At 37.2% G+C, this 22,296-nt stretch overlaps 1 protein-coding gene and 1 non-coding gene across 2 annotated transcripts; one reads left to right on the top strand and one right to left on the bottom strand.

The window, feature by feature from the left end:
• Positions 1 to 1,653: 1,653 nt before the first annotated feature.
• LOC140021321 (uncharacterized) lies at positions 1,654 to 4,306 on the bottom strand. Its single transcript, XM_072072084.1, has 4 exons — positions 3,806 to 4,306; positions 3,003 to 3,702; positions 2,427 to 2,789; positions 1,654 to 2,168 (listed from the first exon to the last, which is right to left on the bottom strand). The coding sequence occupies exons 1-4, from the start codon at positions 4,304 to 4,306 to the stop codon at positions 1,654 to 1,656; spliced, it is 2,079 nt and encodes a 692-aa protein (XP_071928185.1).
• A 14,325-nt stretch (positions 4,307 to 18,631) lies between these two features.
• On the top strand, positions 18,632 to 18,735 carry LOC113719751 (small nucleolar RNA R71). The gene has a single exon (XR_003455008.1). It is a non-coding gene; the product is annotated as a small nucleolar RNA R71 (small nucleolar RNA).
• The last annotated feature ends 3,561 nt before the right edge of the window (positions 18,736 to 22,296 follow it).

The raw sequence follows: 22,296 nt of genomic DNA, 5'->3' as shown, positions 1-22,296 counted from the left end.
TAAAAGTGCTAATGCTTCAGCACGCAAGCTTGTATTGACCCCCAGGGAGACTGAGAATGCCACTAACACCTGACCATTTGAATCCGGTAGTATTCCTCCACCACCACTCATCCCTGGATTCCCCTTTGAGCACCCATCCGTATTATGGGACAAAATCCCCCTCCCAGTTGCCTGCCACTTGACCAACTGGACTCGACGTACTAGCAGCGGCTGAGAGAGTCTTTCAAAAAACCGATCAAATGTTTGCGCTACAATCCTACGACGAAATTTAATCTCAACCGCTGCGGAAATATCCCGGAGAATGCCATGGCAAATCTCCTCCCTAGTCAGTTTGACCCCTTCAAAAATTGCTTTGTTCCGCGCCTTCCAGATATGCCAACAGATGAAACTTGGCAGGATGGAAACAACATGACATCTTTGAGCATCCGATTGCAGGGACAACCACCAAGTGACCAGTCGTTCTCGCAATGATACTGCCGGCAAACATAAACCGCACGGGGCTCTAAAGACTCCCCAAATCTCTACCGCTAATTGTCCCGTTGAGAAAATGTGTTCAATAGATTCCCCCACCACCGCCGTCATGGAACAACAAAAACATTTGGAAGGTAATTGAAAGCCAAACTTACCCAAGATATCATTCAGGGGGAGCCTCCGCATCAAAAGACGGAGCATAAAGAAAGAAAGTTTTGTAGGGAGTTGGGGGAGCCAAATGCGGGAAAACATCCAAGAGGAATTCCGGGCTGGCCTTATCTCACGAAAAGCAGAGGATAACGAAAAGGATCCTGAAGTTGTTGACACCCATACCACCTCATCGGGCCTCTCCCCCTCTGGGGTCTGGTGCTGTAGGATCATAGCTGTGATGTCCCTTGGGAGGTATTGTGCAAGTCCCACCGAGTTTCACTTCCCATCAACAATAAAGTCTCTGAACGATAAATCCCCCTGAACTGGAGCTTTAAGGAAAAGAGCTCCATTCCCGAGCCAGTTGTCATACCAGAAGTCGCAGGTCCCGGTATTCACCAACCATCGCATAGACAACTCCGCCTCCCTGCTGACATTGATCAATCGTTTCCAAGTTGCTGATACGCCCACTTGAAGCTCCACTTGACAAGGGTGGCAATTCCCACAATACTTAGCACGTAAGAACCTTGCCCAAAAAAACGTCCCCGTGCGGAACTCCCACCAGAGTTTATGAGAGAAAGCTGTGTAGACATCCCTTAAAAGCCTGAAGCCTACTCCCCCCTCCTCCTTCGGAAAGCATAACTGGTCCCAGCGGATCCAGTGATACCTGGCCCCCATCTCCGTCGAACCCCATAGAAAGTCAGAACAAACCTTTTCAATTACCCTGAACACCGAAGTCGGCATTACCGCGGCAGATAGTAAATGCAGTGGGATCGAAGAGAGAACATGTTTGATGAGGATGATCTTACCCCCCTGAGACAAAAACTTGGACTTCCATGAGAGGATTCGTCCGATTATCGCTCGACTCACCTCACTGTAATAATAAGCCTTACTCCGTCCCACGTACAATGGGAAGCCTAAGAACCGAATAGGCGCCTGGTGCCTAGTAAAGCCAGTAAGACGCTCAATCACCCTCTGTCTAACACTCGAGGCGGAGGGATAGACGAGATACCCACTTTTTTGCCTATTCACCAACTAACCCGAGGATTGTTGGTAAAGCTTCAACACCCGTACAATATCCTGTAAAGCTCGAGCAGACCCATTAGCGAATATCAATACATCATCAGCGAAGGCCAAATGCGTGACTTGGGGACACCCCCGTGGGACCTTAAAACCCCTATAGCCGCGATGTAACACGAGATTATTTAAAGCCCGTGACAGAACCTCCGCCCCAATTACGAATAACGCGGGGGATATCGGATCCCCCTGCCGTAATCCCCTACTCGATTTGAAAAAACCATAAGACGCTCCATTTATTATAACCGAAAACCAAGCATTAGAAATCAACCTCCACACCATGTCAAGGAACCTTTCCCCAAACCCAAACCGCCGCATTATGTTCATGAGAAATACCCACGATACACGGTCATATGCCTTGGACATGTCTAACTTCAATGCTACATTTCCACCCCTGTACGAACTACGCATCCCTGACATTATTTCCTGGGCGAGAAGATAATTCTCCGAGATATTCCTGCCCTTAACAAAACCTGTCTATTGGGGTGAGATGATTCTTGGCAAAATACCAGCCAACCTATCAGCCAAGATCTTGGACAATACTTTATTAAAGAAATTGCAGAGACTAATTGGTCTGAACATCGACAAATCCTGAGGGTTCGGCCCTTTCGGGAGGAGGACAATAGAAGTAGATGTAATAAAACGAGGGAGCTCAGCCCCACAAAAAAAGCTCAAAACTGCATTATAGACATCCCGACCAATCACCTCCCAAAAAAAAGTAAAAAACTTACCCGTGAAACCATCGGAGCCCGCTGCACTATCACCATCCATTGCAAAGACAGTTTTTTTTACTTCCTCGAAAGATGGGTCGGCCTCTAAGCTCCTGTTTTCCTCCGCTGTGATGTTGGCGGGGATAACGTGCAGCAAGTCTAACGAGGGTACTATCGGAGCAGAGAATAAATCAGAAAAATACCGTACCGCTTCACGTGATAAATCTTCCTTCGTCTCCACCCATATGCCAGTCTCATCTTTTATCCTGTGGATTACCTCTTGCAACCTCCTCTGTCTCAGGGTGGCATGGAAGAATTTTGAGTTTCTATCGCCATGTCGGGGCCACTTGACACGATTCTTCTGCTTCCAAAACTCCTCCTCCACTGACAAAGCACGGTTGAGCTGTGCCTGAGACCTATGAAGCTACATCTGAGCATCCTCTGACGCCTCAGTTTCCACCCGTGCTTCCGCCCTAACCACCGAAGCCTCTGGATCGCGAGACACTGCAAATATATTCCCAAACGAGGAGTTATTCCACTCTTGGATAGCTCTCCTTGTTGCTAGCTACTTAGAGCATAAGATCCTTAAGGGAGAACCTTGACACTCCTGTTGCCAAGTCGTTCGAATAACATCAAGTAAAGATGCTCTGGATGTCCACACATTCAGGAAGCGGAACGCATGAGGCTTATCATCTACACGGGATGTGAAAGAAACTCGTAACGGCGCATGGTCGGATGGATGTCTAACCAAGTGAGTGACCGACACGACTGACGGTAATTCAGAGCATTCGCCATTAACCAATAGCCTATCCAATCGTTTCCATATCCGAGCCCGGCCATGGTGATTGTTGCACCAAGTGAAACTCGAGCCAGAAAAACCCACATAAAAAACTTCCGTCTCCTCCATGAAGGTCAGAAGATCTAACCCCTCCGAGGCACGAAAAGGCCGACCTCCCCTCTTTTCGTTAGGGGATATGATCACATTGAAATCCCCATAGATGCACCATGGCTGGTCGCGTGGTTTGTCCACCAAAAGTGCTTGCCACAACCCTCGTCGTTCTTCCAATGTACACCTAGCATGCACAAAAGAAAATTGCAAGGGGCGAGGCAGCCATGGATGATGGACATTCAGGGAGATATGTTGCTGAGAATTCCCAGCTATAGAGCATACCAACGGAAAATTATACAAGACCCAGACATCTGCTGACAAGTTAGCAACAGCAGCATCAAATGACAACTTTAAGCGGATGCTCTCAATATTTGCAACATCAAGTTTCGGTTCACAAATAGCTACCAGCTGAACTTTATGTAATTGGATAAGGTTTTTCAACCGTCTCAAATTTGGAGGTTTGGAAATCCCCCTAATGTTCCAAAATATGCTATTAATCATGGGAAAGAACCTGGAATCCGTTTTTGGAGGATGTTGAAGTGGAACGTAGCTGCCTGTCGGAAGGGAGAATCACCCTTATTCCCTTTGATTTTCCGAGTTTAATAACCGGCTCCAATGCCTGTGACTGATCTACATTCAGCGCCTCCAAGGAAGAAGCTGCCAACTCCCCATGACAGCTGCTAGGCCGCGGAGACAGATTGCCCGCTGCAGTCTGCACATCCGCTCTGCACCCCTCCAAAATGATCTCAACTCTAGCCTCCACCTGCTCAGCCTGATCCCATTCTAGTGCACCAACATCCTGCCCACTGTCCGTCAAGCCTACTGCCACTGAAAGCTCAGCCGCACGTCGCCCCTCCACCATTATCTTCGCTCCAGCGTCCACTGGTGCAAGTGAGGCTCCTTCTCTTGCTGTGGGCTCTCCCTCTGGCGCGCCAGCATCCTGCCCGCTTCCCTCAAGAAGCTCCACACACACACCAGCAACTGGAGTAGGCTGATGCTCGTGGGTTGTCATCTCTGCCTCCCTAGTCACTACCCCTGTTACCGCATCTGCTACTGCTGGGCTTTTGCCATCTCGACCAGGGATGGAGAGCGAAGGCTCCGTCAGCGCTGCTGGGAGTACCTCCCCCCCGGCTTCGTCGCAGCCGAACTGCCCTTTGTCTCCATGACAACCCCTGCAGCATCACTCTGTGATACAAATTGCGATTGGTTGCCCTTAACCAAGGCCCCTGCACCGTTATGTATATCCTTCCTGCACTCCTCCACTGAATTGCCCAATCTCCAACAGATGCTGCAGTACTTGGGTTTGTTCTCACGCACTATGTTTTGCCAAAAGCCAACCTCTCCCTCAACTGCCACCCACACCCGCGAACAAATCGGTTTCAGCAAATCGACCTCCACACATACCCTTGCTACACTTGGTCTCGTGCCCGCTGCTGTTGCCGAGTCCAGGAAGAGCGGCTTCCCAACTGGAGCTAAAATAGAAAATAACGAATGTTTGTCAAAGTAGTGAATGGGAAGGGCTGGCAGAGACGCCCAAACTGGAACCAACGCCGACTCCTTCTTCACATGGAAATCTCTAGTCCAACGGAAAACTCTCAAGGGATATTTTCCCAATTGCCACACCCCACGAGTCCAGATGCGATTAAAGTCTTGTTCGGCAGAACATTTAAGCAGAACATGCCTATAATCCATGAGCCCAATGGATACGTTATCCTTCAAGTTTAGTGTTGAGAAGAACTTGCGAACCCCTTCCAAACTTGGACGCTCGTGCGAAAATTTCCCCACGAGAGCCCAGTGAAAAGGACTTGCGAGTTTATCCGCCTCTGCTTTGGAGAAAATCACAGCCGCCTCCCCCTTGTACTTTGTTGTTGGCTTCACCTGGATAGGTGATTCGGCTGGCTGAGAAAACAGCTGAGCAAAGGATTTTACCGCACTTGGGGAACAGGGGCTTCCATTCGCCATGGGCTGATGCGGCGCCGTGGATGCGCCGCCAGCCACCATTGCATGCCAAGGGTTTCCACTCATGCACGGAGAGACCTAATTACTCACACTCATTGGAAGTTATTTTAAAGATGCTAATTCGATCCGCGCATATAGTCTTGTGGTTTATATGTAATATAATCATGAATATACAATAATTTTGGTAAAACATGATATTACCAATAGTTGATATGTTAGAGTTCAAGCTATAGATTAAAAAATGTTTGGTTTATGATTCCAAATTTAATCCTAAGGGACATGTTAACCATATTGGAACATTTTTGTCTCTTTCCATTTAATAAAATTTTTTAAAGTAACTACCTAAAGAAAATAAATTAAAAAATACTATATTATGATTTTGATGATCAAAATTTCACAAAAAAATTTTTGTATCTAAAGAATAATATATTTTAGGATACTATAATCATGTGAACTATTACTAGTGTTAATAAAGGATGGCAAAAGAATAATTTTAATTGTCAGTGATGTTAACTAATAAATTTTTTTGGTGATTTTTAAATTTTCAATGGGATAGATGTAAAAGTTTTGTTTATGTTAGGGGAAATGTAGAGAATAAACAAAATTGAAAAAGATTTTTGGTGGGGAAAGGGGGAGGAAGAGATGGGGGCAATGTAAAAAGGGAGTTTTAGAAAATTTGAGCGTTGCAAATGATAAATAATCTTTGTGTTTGGATTGTAAATTATTTGAGATATTTTTTCTGTAGCATTTTTTGTGATGTGATGTATGTGAGATAAAAAGATAATTGGGAAGATAAAAAGGTGTATTGATAATTATAATGGTGATGTAAGCAAATAAATTTGGGCAAATAATCTCATGTCCAAACACAGATTTTATTTCCACACTTTCGGTATGTATACACCCAATCCACATTGTGAGAAACTCAATGATATAACCAGGTTCGTATAAACACTAGTTATTCGTTGTTAAAACATGAAAAAAATATCATTATTAGAGAGACATGAAACTTCGAGCCTCAGGATTTTCCAAAAAGGGATGAAGTTTGTGAATATTTTAGTATGAATTTTATTATTTGTGAAGATCTTTTTGTTCTTTCTTCTTTCTTTCTTTTGTACAATCGACCAAAAAAATGTTGATTGTGGACAATTGGAGTGAGATAGAATGAGGGAAAAGAAACTGGATCATCGAATCCAAGAGATCTTCTAGAATTAATAAAATAAGATATTTGTAAAGCTTCAAGAAAATGTTTTATTGGGCTTTTGAATTTGTGTTTTGACAAGTCTCAATTGAGGCTATTACAAATAGGGCTCACGTGATGCGCGAGTCTGCTTGAATATGCTATTGTATTGAGTATATATATTGTGGCATGATGAATAAAATCCCTGGTGTTGCAAAATCTCGACTAAGTAATAAACTCATTTTGTAACTGAGAACTAAACGTGGTTTGTCATTCAATTACAGAAGTTAAACCAGTGAAACTTTTGGTTCCATCTTGTGCAATTTTTTAAGTTAGTTATCTGAGAGCTCTGGCTTCCATTGCTTGACCACGAACAGAGTTGCCTTCTAGGCCATACTAGGATCGAAATGCTCTATATAAAAGTATACAATAGGTTATTACAATCAGGTACATTACCGCTGGGTCGCCAGGTTACCTTGACTCACACCTATAGAGAAGCAAATGCAGTTGCAAATGCCCTTGCAAATCTAGCAAACTCCACGCATGTTTGTCAAAGATTTTCTACTTCTCAAGTTCCAGAGCATATAAGGGGCTTAGCCCGCCTAGATAGGATACAGATGCCTTATGTACGCTTGACTTAGATTTGCATCGAGGTCATTATGTTACTAGCGAATGCTAGCCTCATCCGATGTACGCTGATGGAGTTTTGAATAAAATTTGGAGTGGCGCCCATCCCCGTATACGGGGTTAGCCGAAAAAAAGGTACATTACCTCAGGTTCAAACTTTTCATCCTACTGCACGTACACAATTCATGTATATTTGTAGTTTTCTGTACGTGCCTCTGTTTGATTCAATTAAATACTTCCATGAAACAAATCTGAACAGAATTTGACATGAAAGTAGAGGTTTTAGCATGTAATGGAGTAGCAATATACCTAAAAATATATCTTAGAGTAAGGGGTATTCCATCTCCTCCATTGTTTTGCTGCTTAACTTCTTGCTCCTACGTTTCTCTAAAATATTGTTGTAGAATGCAACAAGATTGTGCTTGAACTTCTTTAATGCATCAGAAGACTTTCTGTGAGCCCCTAAAAGCTACATCAAGAAAAGTACCGCAATAAATGAAGGACATATGCAATTATTAAAAGATAAGAATTAGCTTGTAAAAAAATGAATAACAATTTAACAAACAGGATTAAATGAGAAGTCATACCTCAGAAATCAAGAAACTTTCTAAAGGGTTACAATGATGAACACACACATATCTGAAAAAAAAAAAGAATCTAGGTAACACAAGAAGTCATATCTAGGTAATAGCAAATAAATGTACTGACGGGTTTTTGATATAAGTACAAGTTTAATTCCGATTTATACCCGTTTTGACTGCAAGTATACAGGTCAAATTAGTAGTTTATGGCAAATATTGGGTCGATCCCACAGAGAGCAACTTTGCAAGTACTAGATCCTTACTTACTCTACTATTTAGACTAATGATCGAAGTAAGAAAAGTTATTATTACTACTATCTAATTAGTCTTAACTAGATATTTGCAAGGTAACATTGGAGAAAATTCACTAAATACTTGAGTCTAAGGATATAGATTCCACTTATGGCACAAAAGATACAAGTAAATCGATTTACCTAGTGTTACAACTCTTGTTCAACTAGGGATTCATTTCCAATATTACCAAATTCCATTCTCATGATAAAATGACCTAAAATAGACCAGTTTTCCCTATTTTCATGGTGAATAACTAGATCTACTCTTGTTCTTTCATGAAATATAAATTTAATCCAATTAAGTGTACCTCTATTCTCATGAGTCTATTACTCAAGCTCTATTTATGTTGTTCCATCATTATTACCAACTTTCATTGAATAATAACAACTAAAAGCTTGCTATTGGTGATCAAGCAATAACAAATGATAAGCATGCATAAATAGACAAGTTAATACAAGGTGTAATAAGTGTAAATCATTTTCACTTCATATCAAATGGCCATAAGTTTCATCTACTTCTTAGATCTAGAAATTTAGCTACTCATATAATATATAACAAGAAAGCGCATGGTTTCATTGCATGAACACATATTGAATCACAAGTGAAAGATAGATAAAGAAAACTTAGCCAAGATTACTGAAGAAGCTCCCAATGATCTTCTATTTCTTCAACAAAATGAGTTGTATAATGAAATCTCCAATTGTTCTCACAAAATTTCTAGCTAGAGAGAACAAAACAAGACTAACTACTAAGCTCCTATGCTAAAATCTTATGAGAAATACTTCTAGTCTCTCCCATCTTTCCCCTCACTAATGATTCTAACATTTCTAGTGTTAAGAGAGCCAAAAAGTGGTGTTTTGACAAGACATAAAACTCCTTTTTTTTTCTTCCAAAAGGTTCCTTGAACATGTGCAGCTGAAATTCTTATCTGGAGTTGAGTTGAAAAGTAGTGTGAAAGTAGAGTAAGTGGCTGAGAAAATTGCAAAAATCAGGCTACAATACGCGACTTCAACTCACGTATTGCCAAGTCTCATATTCGTTTTTGTGAATTTGGCATCAATTCAACTGCTATTTTCTCAAGGATAGAGGCCAAACTAACTTTGTGCACAACAAGAAAATTGTAGCACTTTGAGTTAGCTTTCCAATGCTTTAAGAATCATCTAATTTAGAGCTCTGTGAACCGAGATAGTACCAAAATACCATCAATTGGTTAGAACTCTGTCTCAACTTTCGACCATGTACATGCACTTTTGTATTGCGACTTTTTGACAAGGAAGACGAATGAACTAGATTTCGATGTCTTCATACCAAATGTAGATCTATCTCTTAGCTTCAAAATATGTAAGAATCACCTCAATCCGATGCCTGTAACTCAAGATATTACCGAAATATCACAATATGTCAAAACTGTCTTCACTTGCATTTTTTTCATTTGAATGTTTTACACTTCATGTCTTCTTTAAACCACTTCAAATCATCAATAATTATCCAATTCTCTTCTCAATTCATGTCATTTCATGATTTAAACCTTAACCCAACAAAAACATGAAGTTTTCATCATTTAAATCCATAGAAATGTAATTTTTGCCACTTAAACCACAAAATGTATATTTTTACTAAAACCCTAGTTAATTAGTTATAAAACTAAATAAAACACACCAAAACTAACTAATAAAACACACTAAAAATATGTAAAATATTCTCTTATCAAAGTCCCCCACACTTGAACCATTGCTTGTCCTCAAGCAATAAGAAATACAAACCAACAATGATCCAAACTTTTGAAAATAACTATATGTGCACCATTCAACTTCATTTTCTAAAAAACAAGGTAAACAACCATTATGCAATCATTATGCAATCATTTTCTATATGTGCAAGGTAACAAGGTAAACAACCATTATGCAATCATTCATTAATCTTCAAGTACTCATAATATCAAGTAAATGAGAGCTAATTATATCCTAATTATGCTAGTTCAACTCAATTTCTCACCTTCACCCAATATCACAAATAAGCAATTCATATGATCAATAAAAGTGCTATTTTAATCCCATGATCATTTTCTTATTTAACTTAGAGAGGGATTTATTCATATCATATAATTAAATATTACCCAAGTTGTGAAAGTATCTTTTGACGCAAAGATCGACATTTTTAGATGAAAATCGCCGGTTACTCAACATTTCACATACTTAAATTGCTTTGCATATTCTTAATTTGAGTACTGTTTTCAGCGAAAGTTGATGTTTGTAAATGAAAACTCTCGGTTACTAAGTACAAGAACCATTGGAATAAAATAGCTTTTTATTCTTTTTTTAATTTTTATTTTTTAGAGTAAAGATAATAAAAATTCCCTCAAAAGAATAATCATAAGAAGAGTATTGCAATTATTGACCCTATTTATCACTTAACCTATAAAATCAAGTAAAGAGAAGAAATCTCATCAAACATGCAAAACTTAGGTATAATTTTCTCCACTTTACTAGATATACTTTCCTATATATGTAATAATTATAATTACATAATAGTTATTTCCAAGTTAGATGAGAAATAAAGTTTTCAAACCACACATATTTATTTCAAAAGTAGAAAGAATTTGGGTTACTCATGGTATGGAACTTGTTATCCCTAGGATAAAATTAAAAAATTTTGAAACTTTTTGGGCCAATTTTGCAAATTTGGACAAGATTTTGAAAAAATTTTGATGGAGTTTCTCCTTAAAATTGGACAAAACTCCCTGCCAGTAACCCAAGATTAACAGCAATTAAGTGCAATTCAGATTCCAAACATCAAGTCCAAGCAATAAATACAAAAAATACTACAAGTACCACATATTTTCTCCCACACACTTAAAATACACATTGTCTTCAATGTGTAAGGAAAGAAAAACAACAAAAGATAGAAAGAAATACTCCCCAATGCAATGGCTGAGATCCAGATCAACCATAAATCACGAACCTTCGCCAAAACACAAATATCTACTAACACTATTCAAAAGATGAAATTGAAAAGGAAAAGAGCAAGTTAAACATCCTACAAACAAAAGATTAAAAACAACAAAAAAAATCAGGAAACAACAATAAGAGCCATCCTAGAGGTGCAGTTTCAATCATCATCTTCATCTCCATCACCGTCATGAGGTGGAGGAATGCCTAGGTGATACTCAATCCTCTCCAAGCGAGTATCCATTCATCTGAACCGATACTCGATATCGTCCAAGCAAGTAAAGAGCCGCTGCCAATTCGATTACTGTGGTGGAGGAGAAGGTGCAGTAGTAGAAGGTTCGGTTTCTTCTCGGCCATGTCGTGTCTTTTGTCGCCTTTCTCGAGCAAGTTGAGAAATATTCTCTGTATCAATACCCAAACGACGAAGGGAAGAAACTGATAACTCGGTTCTAGGCTTAACAAATTCTCGAGTTACACTCTGCAAGTTAACGTCGAAACGCTCGAACACCAAAGAGAGCAGTCGAGAAAATGCCAATTCGAATGAACTAGTCCGCCGCCTCGCCGTAGACCTTATGTAGCTAATGATGATGTTCGGCAACGGAATTCAAGCGTAGGAGGACTCTCGATTATGAAATATATAGTCAAGAAAATAGATATCACTTTTTCGAACATCCGTATGACCCGTCTTTTTTGATATGATATTGTGTGCCATCATATAGATAATGCGATGATGACAAGGTTCGAAAACACTTGCCACCATTGTCTCTTTCCTTGAAGACCTAAAAGGTTGGTACTCAAGACCAAACCTATTCATGGCGTGTGATAGATCCCACCGCCTATTGGGCATGACAAAACCCTTCTTCAGATCGACTGCCCGATTTTGGTTGCTACATGCCAAAATAGCAGCTAAAAGTTCTCGTGATAAAACAATGCATCGCCCACGCACCCATGACTCCACCAACTCGCCATTGTGACGTGCTTTGTAATCAATGTTGGCATAAAACTTGGGCACCAAGTCAGGGTAGTAGTGAGTTGGCAATGTGAGAATTGGCGGCCAACCAACTTGGTTAAACACCTTCGAGATATGATAAACCATCTCAATTTTCGGGCTCACATGCATCTCAAAGAGAACATCCAAATTAGCGTGCGGCTCAGGTCACTCTTGATACCTAAGACTTGTAAATTTGGCACTATCAAAGATGGCAGTTTTGGCACTGCGAGAAGTGCCCTCCCCTTGCCGTCTCCTCACCGGTTGAGGTGAAGATGACCTCTCCTCCTCACTATCTTCAATATCCTCACTCATCTCCATTTCGTCACTGCTAGAAGACGAATAGACAACTTGCTTTCTCCTTGCCATAGTACCTAAGAAAAGAGATTCAATTATCCACATGTACTAACACATATTTTATAACTTTGGCAATAACAAATCCCAATTGACACAAATAACCACAAAGACATATCTCCATGTCATAATAAATCAATTAACATACGTAAATGACCATTATTATGACGTACGAGAAATGACATAAAAAATATCAAAATTTGCTAAAATCACCAAGTTATCAAAATAGGCAACAAATATATCTCAGTCAGTGAAATTAGCATTAATCATGATTATAGCAGTCGTTAATTGGCAATAATAATGTACATTTAACTATAAACATAATTAAGTAAAAATTATACTAATAACTCACAAAGTTCATCAAATCACTCTCTATACCCAATGCACATGCTAAATCATCATCAACTAACCATTTTTAACCATAATCATCTATCACAAATGGCTCAACAACATTCCAAACTAACTTTCCAATTTTAGCCAAATATAGCAAATTAAAAATTTTAAAAACTAATAATCCATTAACTTGCTACATGTGAACGTGTAAACATGTTTAAACAACCTAAATAATCATAATGGAGGCTAAAATCTTCAATAAACATAATCAAAAATTCAAAATTAGAAGATGTCAGAAAACTCAGGAAAATTAAAAAATATCAATTTCTAAAATACAAAGATTTGATGAAGAAACTTATCTCAATTGCGAAGAGTGATGTTTGGAGATGATGATTATGCAAAAAAACTTTATGAAAAGCACTCCAATTGACCTCCAATTAATGAATTTAAGAACTACAAATGCTAGCCCCAAATTTCTTAAAAATCGATATTGAATTATTTTTCTTGGATTTCAATCGGTCAAAAAGATGTTTTGAAAGGGTAAATGATGATGGGTTGATGATTTCTAGCAAGAAAATGGAGTAAAAATAAAATTTTGTAAAGGTGTGAGTCTTAAAATGAGAGAAAACATGGCTGGAGAAGATGAAGGAAGAAGAAAATTGAAATGGAAGTCGCGTGTTAGGGTTTTGTATCAAGGGAAGAATACGCGACTTCATAAAACGTGACTTCAACTCACGTTTTACTAAGTCACATTTTCTTCACATTTCTTGCAGGATTGAAAACACGACTTCAATAATACATGACATGAAGTCGCGTATTCTACTTTGTTCATGCAACATTGAAAACGTGATTTCATGAATACGCGACTTCAAGTCACGTTTTCTGCGTTAATTTTACAGAAATGAAAACGTGATTAATGTAATATACGACTTGAAGTCACGTATTCATGCAATCCGTATTTTCTTCTACGAAATTTGTAGAAATATTAAATTTTAAAAATTACACATAGTATCTCAATTACTCAAAATGCATTCTAAATCATTCTTTTGCCAGATTCATCATCACATGCACATGTATAATAATCAAAACATGCATTTTATCTCTTTTTAATGGATCAAATACACCTTTAACACAAATCGAGAGGTTGGGTTCCTTGATCAAATTTCATCTTTTTCATCTCAAATGGGCATCTTTGCTTCCATTTGCTGAACCTATAACACAAAAACAACAAACTAATTTAAATACATGCATTAAACATAAAATCATACCAAATTAATATATATAACTTAAACATTGGGTTGTCTCCCAATTGGCGCTTTTATTTATAGTCGTTGGCTCGACTAAAAAAGGTTGGCTCATTGAATTGAAGACGAGTCACCCAAAGGATATAAGAGTAAAAAAGTCTTTTGGGAATGATTTCACCCGCCAAGTAGGGTTTTAATCGTTGTCCGTTGACCTTGAACTGTTCGTTTCTTGTGTTAACCACTTCAACGACCAAATAAGGATAAACTTGAGTGATTTCAAATGATCCCAACCACCTTGATTTGAGTTTTTTGGAAAAACAACCTAAGGGACGAGTTGTATAAGAGCACTTTTTGCTCCACCTCAAATTGTTTGGATATAAGATATTTATCGTGCCAATATTTCACTTTATCTTTATAGATCTTAGCATTCTCATAAGCATGTAGCCGGTGTTCCTCAAGTTTGTTTAACTCAAGTAGTCTCCTCCCACCTGCAAAATGAAAATCCATATTAATTGTTTTAATAGTCCAATGTGCTTTATGTTCAATTTCTACAGGTAAATGACAAATTTTTGCATATATTAATCGATACGGCGACATCCCCAAAAGTGTTTTAAATGCCGTTCGATACGCTCACAATGCATCGTCGAATCTTCTTGCCCAATATTTCCTTGAGTTGTTCACCATTTTCTCCAAGATGAGCTTGATTTCTCAATTAGTCAATTCCGCTTGTGAATGGTACGGAAGTGATGTCTTGTACTTACAACCATATTTAAGCAACAAAGAATTAAGTTGTTTGTTACAAAAGTGCTTTCCTTAATCACTTTCTATGGCCTTAGAAATATCGAATCTACTAAAAATGTTCTTTTTAAGAAATCGAAATACTACCTTAGTATCATTTGTAGGTGAAACAATTGTCTCCACCTATTTAAAACATAGTCTACAGCTACTAAGATGTACTTATTGTTGAAAGAATTAGGAAACGGTCCCATAAAATCTATAACCCACATATCAAATAACTCTACTTCTAAGAAAGTGGTTAAGGGCATTCATTTTTCCTAAAAATATTTTAGTTCTTTGACAGGCATCACAACTTTTAACATATTCCCGAACATCTCGATATATGGTAGGCCAGTAAAATTTCAATTGCCATACCTTAGTTACGGTTTTAGAAGTGTTAAAATGACCACCCGTTTCTAAATTATGACAATGAAGTAAAATATCACGTACCTACTTTTTGAAAATACATCTTCTTACTATACTATCGGCACAATGCTTATAAAGCAATGGTTCCTCCCAAAAGTAGCTTTTAACAACATGAAAAAATTTCTTCCTTTGGTGAAAATTAAAACCCTTCGGAAGTACCCCACTTACCAAAAAGTTAGCAAAATTCGCATATCATGGAGACTTGGTTAGTACTAGAACAAATTTGTCTGAAAAATTCTCCTTAATTGGAACTTGATCATTGGTAGGGATATACTCTAATCGCGATAAATGATCCGCCACAAGATTCTCTGATCATTTTTTGTCTTTAATCTCTAAATTAAATTCCTATAATAAGAGAATTCAACGAATTAGTCGCGATTTTGCATCTTTTTTTATGGAGTGAATATTTAAGAGTTGAATGGTCCATATAAATGATAACTTTAGATCTTACTACCACGGAGAAAGAGCTTTTGGCAGTGATATTTGCCTTAGATCCTACTACCAAGGATCTAAATTTATCTAAGGCAAATATCACCGCCAAAAGTTCTTTCTCCATGGTCACATAGTTAATTTGTACTTCATTGAGCAGTTTACTTGCGTAATAAATCACATGCAACCTTTCTTCCTTCTATTGACCTAACACAACTCCGATTGCATAGTCGCTTGCATCACATATCAATTTAAATGGTAGAAACCAATCCGGTGAAGTTATAATCGGTGTTGAGGTCAATTTTTTTTCAACCTATCAAAAGCCATAAAAATTTTATCATCAAAATGAAATGGGGTATTTTTGCACAATAAATCACATAACGGCTTAACTATCTTGAAAAAATTCTTAATGAAACGTCTATAAAAACCCACATGTCCTAGAAAACTTCTAATCCCCTTGACATTGTTTAGAGGTGGCATTTACTCGATGACTTCTATTTTGACTTTGTCCACCTCAATTCCTCTTGAGAAAATCTTGTACCCTAAGACGATTCTTTCTTAGGCCACAAAATGGCACTTCTCTCAATTCAACACGAGGTTCGTCTCTTCACATCTCTGTAAAATCAAGTCCAAATTATAAAGACAATGATCAAACAATGAACCATATATTGAAAAATTATCCATAAAAAAGTCCATAATTTTCTCAATATAATCAGAAAAAATTGCCATTATACAACGTTGGAATGTGGCAGAAGCATTGCAAAGGCCAAATGGCATCCTTCTAAAAGCAAATATGCCATAAGGGCAAGTGAAGGTGGTCTTTTCTTGATCTTCAGAAGTTATTGCTATTTGGTTATAACCTGAAAATCTGTCAAGGAAGCAATAAAATTCATAACCAATAATACGTTCCAATAATTGATCAAGAAAGGGTAGGGGAAAGTGATCTTTTCTTGTGATTGCATTTAGCTTTCTATAGTCTGTACACATTCTCCATCCTACCACAAGTCTAGAGGGAGTTCATCATTTTTTCCATTAACTATGGTAGTTCCACCTTTTTTAGGACAACATGAATTGGACTAATCCATATACTATCCTAGATAGGGAAGATTATAACTGCATCCAATCACTTAATAATTTCTAATCTTACCATCTCCTTCATGTTTGGATTAAGCCTTCTTTGCAATTCGACCACTGGTTTGCAATTATCCTCCAAAAGAATGCGATGCATGCATATAAAAGGGCTAATTCCTTGAATGTCAGAGATGGTCCATCCGATAACCTTCTTGTGCCAACTTATTAAGTTACTCTTCTTCCAAGTAAGCACTAACAATCACTGGTAGAGTTTCATTTTCACTAAGAAACTCATACTTCAAATGGCTAGGAAGTGGTTTGAATTCAAGTCTTGGAACTTCTATCTCTAAAAGTGGTGGAAGTGCCTTTTCTTGTTCAAGATTCTCGTACATATGCCCTTTCTTATAAGGAGGTTGTGCATCTAAATATTGGGCCAATGCTTCAATTTCTTCATCATTTTTCTCCTGCATCCCTGTACTTATTAAATAAAACTCAAGAGGATCAAAGTCAAGATTGACTTGATTTAACTCTTGGGTTAACATTTCAATAGTGCCAATTGAACAAGTATGATTGGTCAAAGAAATGTACTTTTCCATTTCATTTAAGTTAAATACTACCTCTTATTCACCTATTTGAAATTTAAGTTTGCCATTTTTGACATCAATAATAGTACCCGCACAGTTGCTAAAAATGGTCTATCCAGAATAATTGGCATAGACATATATTCTTCCATATCTAATACCACAAAATTCACAGGAATGATGAATTTTTGCACTTTAATCAACATATTTTTCAAAGCTCCTAATGAATATCTAATAGACTGAAATATTAGTGCGTTTTAACTCATACAATCCTAATTGTCTAACCACCGTTAAAAGAATTAATGATACACTTGCACCTAAGTCACATAATGCCTTAGAAAATTTAATGTTACTGATAGTACAGGGTATAGAAAAGCTCCCCGGATCCTTTAATTTTGGTGGCAGCTTGTTTTGTATAATGGCGCTGCATCCTTCATTAATGCTATCGTTTCGTGATCCTCCAATCTCCTCTTTCGTGTCATGATCTCTTTGAGGAACTTGGCGTATAAAGGAATCTACAAAATAGCATCAACGAAAGGAATATTAATATGTAATTGTTTGAAAATTTTGATAAAATTTTTGAAATCTTTGTCAAGTTTATTTGGGTTGAGTCATTAAGAAAATGGAACTGCCGGAGGTATCGAAACGGTAGTGGAGGATGTAGGTTGTTCTTCTTTTGATTTTTCTTTACTACCTTTTCCCACGCTCACCTCTTGCTCTATTCGCTCATCTCCTTATCTCTTACTCTCATTGTCCCCACCATTTTCTACCACCGGAGGATCCTCTAGTTGTTTACCACTATGAAGAATAATGGTCTCAACGTGGTCCCTCGAATTCACCTCCGTTTTATTTGGCAACTCCCCTTGATTTCAATTATTAATAGAATTGGCGATTTGATCAATCTGGATCTCCACATTTTTATACATTCCGATTAATTGGTCCAATCGCCCCTCTAGCCGCTCGAATCTCTCCAAAGTACCCTTTGCCAATTTTTTCACCGCAATCTCCCAATCTGGTTTGGTATTCGTATGTTGTTGCCTTGGTTGAAATTCCTGCGAATTGGTCGGCCTTTGTGGATTGTCTTGATCTTTCCACCTAAAATTGGGATGATTCTTCCACCTCAGATTGTATGTATTCGAGTATGGATTGTTTTAAGCATTCCCATTGTAATTATTGATAAATTGAGCTTGCCCAAGATCAACACACTCGTTAGTATCATGTTCTCCTCCACATATGGAACAACAAGTTACATGCACATTGGAAGAAGAACTTGGACCACATCCAACTTGTCTATTCAACACCTTCATCATATTGCTCATTTGAATACGAAGCATATTGATGGTATCAATTTCAATCATACCTGCTTGGTGCCTTCGGTTACCTCTTTCATTAGCCTATTAATAATTGTTTGCCTCCATTTCTTCTATCAAACCCTAAGCTTCTTGAAGTGATTTTGTCATCAATGCTCCACCTGCGGCTGCATCGATAGTAGTTTTAGTAGAAAAAGATAAACCATTATAGAAGATTTGCACAATTAGTCAATCGAAAAATCCATGGTGTGGACATTTCCGAAACAAATTTCGAAACCTCCCATGTTTCATATAATGACTCACCATCCAATTGACTAAACTAGTAATATCCATTCTAAACTTAACCGTTTTACTTGGTAGAAAGTATTTCTTCAAAAATGCCCTAGACAAATCATCCCAAGTAGTGAAAGTGTTACGGGCATGAGAATGTAGCCAAATTTTAGCCTTATCCCTTAATAAAAATGGGAACAACCTTAGCCTTATAGCATCCTCACTAACTCCATTCATTTTGATTTATCACATATCTCAAAAAATGTGGCTAAATGTGCATTTGGATCCTCTACGACATTACCTCCAAATTGAGATTGTTGCACCATTTGGATTACTGATGGTTTAATTTCAAAATTATTAGCATTTACCATCGGTCATGCTATACCTGTTTAAGATCCTTGGATTCTCGGTTGAGCAAAATCTCTAAGAGCTCGCCTATTTGTTTCGTTTTCCGCCATTTCTTCTTCAAAATGTAGCTCTATTGTGATTCCCTCTATTTGTTGTCAAACATCTTTTCCTTCTTATTGTGGTGTACGCATTCTTTGTCTACATAGTGTCCTTCCAATTTTCGGATCAAAAGGTGCTACTATCCGTAAAACCCGATGCATACACTACAATAAAAAATAAGAGATTATATAGAATTATTTTACAAAACTACTAGAAATTCTAACTTAACTAGAAACAAAATTTAACTAACTAATATAGAGAATGTCTAAATTAATAAAACTTATTGGCCCTAATATTGCTGCTCCTCGGCAACGGCGCCAAAAATTTGACGAATTTTTGATAAAAGTACAAGTTTAATTTCGAATTATATCCGTTTTGACTGCAAGTATACATGTGTCAAATTAGTAGTTTAAGATAAATATCGGGTCAATTCCACAGAGAGTAACTTTACAAGTACTAGGTCCTTACTTACTTTATTATTTAAACTAATGATCGATTTAAGCAAGAGAAGTTATTGTTACTACTATCTAACTAGTCTTAACTAGATATTTGCAAGGTAACAATGAAGAAAATTCACTAAATACTTGAGTCTAGAGATATAGATTCCACTTATGGCATAAAAGATACAAGTAAATCAATTTACCTCTTGTTACGACTCTTGTTCAACTAGGGATTCATTTCCAATATTATCAAATTTCATTCTCATGATAAAATGGCCTAATATAGACTAGTTTTTCCTATTCTCATCGTGAATAACTAGATCTACTCTTGTTCCTTCATGAAATGTAAATTTAATCCACTTAAATGTACCTCTATTTTCATGAGTCTACTACTCAAACTCTATTTATGTTGTTCCATCATTATTACCAACTTTCATTGAATAATAACAACTAAAAGTTTGCTATTGGTGATCAAGCAACAACAAATGATAAGCATACAGAAATAGACAAGTTAATACAAGGTGTAACAAGTGTAAATCATATTCACTTCATATCAAATGGCTATAAGTTTCATCTACTCCATAGATCTAGAAATTTAACTACTCATATAATGTATAACAAGAAAAAGCATGGCTTCATTACATGAACACATATTGAATCACAAGTGAAAGATAAATAAAGAAAGCTTAGCCAAGATTAGTGAAGAAGCTCCCAATGATCTTCTATTTTTTCAACAAAATGAGTTGTATTGTACAATGAAGTCTTCAATTGTTTTCACAAAAGTTCTAACTAGAGAGAACAAAACAAGACTAACTACTAAACTCCTATGCTAAAATCTTATGAGAACTATTTCTAGTCTCTCCCCTCTTTCCCCTCTCTAATGATTCTAAGATTTCTAGTGTTAAGAGAGTCAAAAAGTGGTGTTTTGACAAGACATAAAGCTCCTTTTTTTTCTTCCAAAAAGTTCCTTGAACATGTGCAGCCGAAATTCTTGTCCGGAGTTGAGTTGGAAAGTAGTGTCAAAGCAGACCAAGTGGCTGAGCAAATTGTAGAAATCAGGCTACAATACGTGACTTTGGAATACACAACTTCAACTCACGTATTGCCAAGTCGCATATTCACTTCTGTGAATTTGGTTTCACTTCAACTACTATTTTCTTAATGATAGAAGCCGAACTAGCTCTTGTACAAAACATAAAAATTGTAGCCATTTGAGTTAGTTTTCCAATGCTTCAAGAATCATCCAAGTTAGAGCTCTGTCGACCGAGATATTACCAAAATACCATCAATTAGTCAGAGCTCTATCTCAACTTTCGACCATGCACATGCACTTCTGTATTGTGACTTTTTGACAAGGAAGACAATTGAACTGGATTTCGATATCTTTATATCAAATGTATATCTATCTCTTCAAAATGGTGTAAGAATCACCTCAATCTAATACTTTTATCTCAAGAAATTATCGAAATACTACAATGTGTCAAAACTATCTTCACTTGCATTTCTTCATTTGAATATTTTGCACTTTATGTTTTCTTTAAACCACTTCAAATCATCAATAATTATCCAATTCTCTTCTCAATTCATGCCATTTGATGATTGAATCCTTAAACCTACAAAAACATGAAGTTTTCACCATTTAAATCCATAGAAATGTAATTTTTGTCACTTAAACCACAAAATGTACATTTTTACCAAAATCCTAGTTAATTAATTATAAAACTAAATAAAACACACCAAAACTAACTAATAAAACACACTAAAAATACGTAAAATATTCTCTTATCATGTACAAACCTACAATAATCCCAAACCAACATCTTATCTACAGTTTCCATTTAAAAAGCAAGAAACCAGTTGACCCACAAGATGCTTTAGACCCATAAACAGATTATCACGCTTGAAACTAGGGATGACAATGGGGGCACCCGCCCCATGGGGGGCTAATGGGGCGGGGGGAATTCCCCCCTCCCCGGTTTAGAAACGGGACCCCCGCCCCGCCCCTCCCCGGTTTATATATAATATTTCATTTAATTAGTTACAAACTTATGATAATGATATTATTAGTTATATGTATTATCTAATGTATATTAGTATATGTAATATAATTGATATTATCAATTATACTAATAATTATATATGTCTACTAATAGAAATTATTAATTAGTTATACTAAATTTACTAATACATTTATACTAAATTCCTAATTATACTTAATACAATAATACTTTTTTGTCAAAAAAAAAAGCACAAGCACAATAATGAATTAATGATTGTATTTGTACCGAAAGTAAAAACTTGACTACTTTAGTTGTATTTATTTTATCATGTTGAATTGTATTCAAATAATTTTTGTTTGATTGTTTTTATGAGTTTCAATTGTGAAATTACAATGAATAATAACTTGGTTGTTGATCTTGATCCCTATCTTTTGATGTTTACAAAACAAATGGATGATACTAATATTTATTCAAGATATACTTTCAGTTATGAAGTTATTTGATTCCATGAACAAGTACAATTGATAGAAGACAAAGGTTGGTGAAAACTGTCGGACGCTCAAAAAGACTGCATCGGACGTCCGACAACCATTGAGTATCTTCGGACGCAGAAAACCAGCCTACCGGACGTCCTAAGGAATTGAAGAAAAATTTCCAGTTTTACATCATACCTTCGGACGCAGAAAACCAGCCTACCGGACGTCCGATAGAATTGAAGAAAATTTCTCAAACTCTCTGCCTGCTGT

The sequence above is a fragment of the Coffea arabica genome, chromosome 11e (assembly GCF_036785885.1).
Source record: "Coffea arabica cultivar ET-39 chromosome 11e, Coffea Arabica ET-39 HiFi, whole genome shotgun sequence".
Taxonomy (NCBI): domain Eukaryota; kingdom Viridiplantae; phylum Streptophyta; class Magnoliopsida; order Gentianales; family Rubiaceae; genus Coffea; species Coffea arabica.
This window is presented reverse-complemented; position numbering and strand designations above follow the sequence as displayed.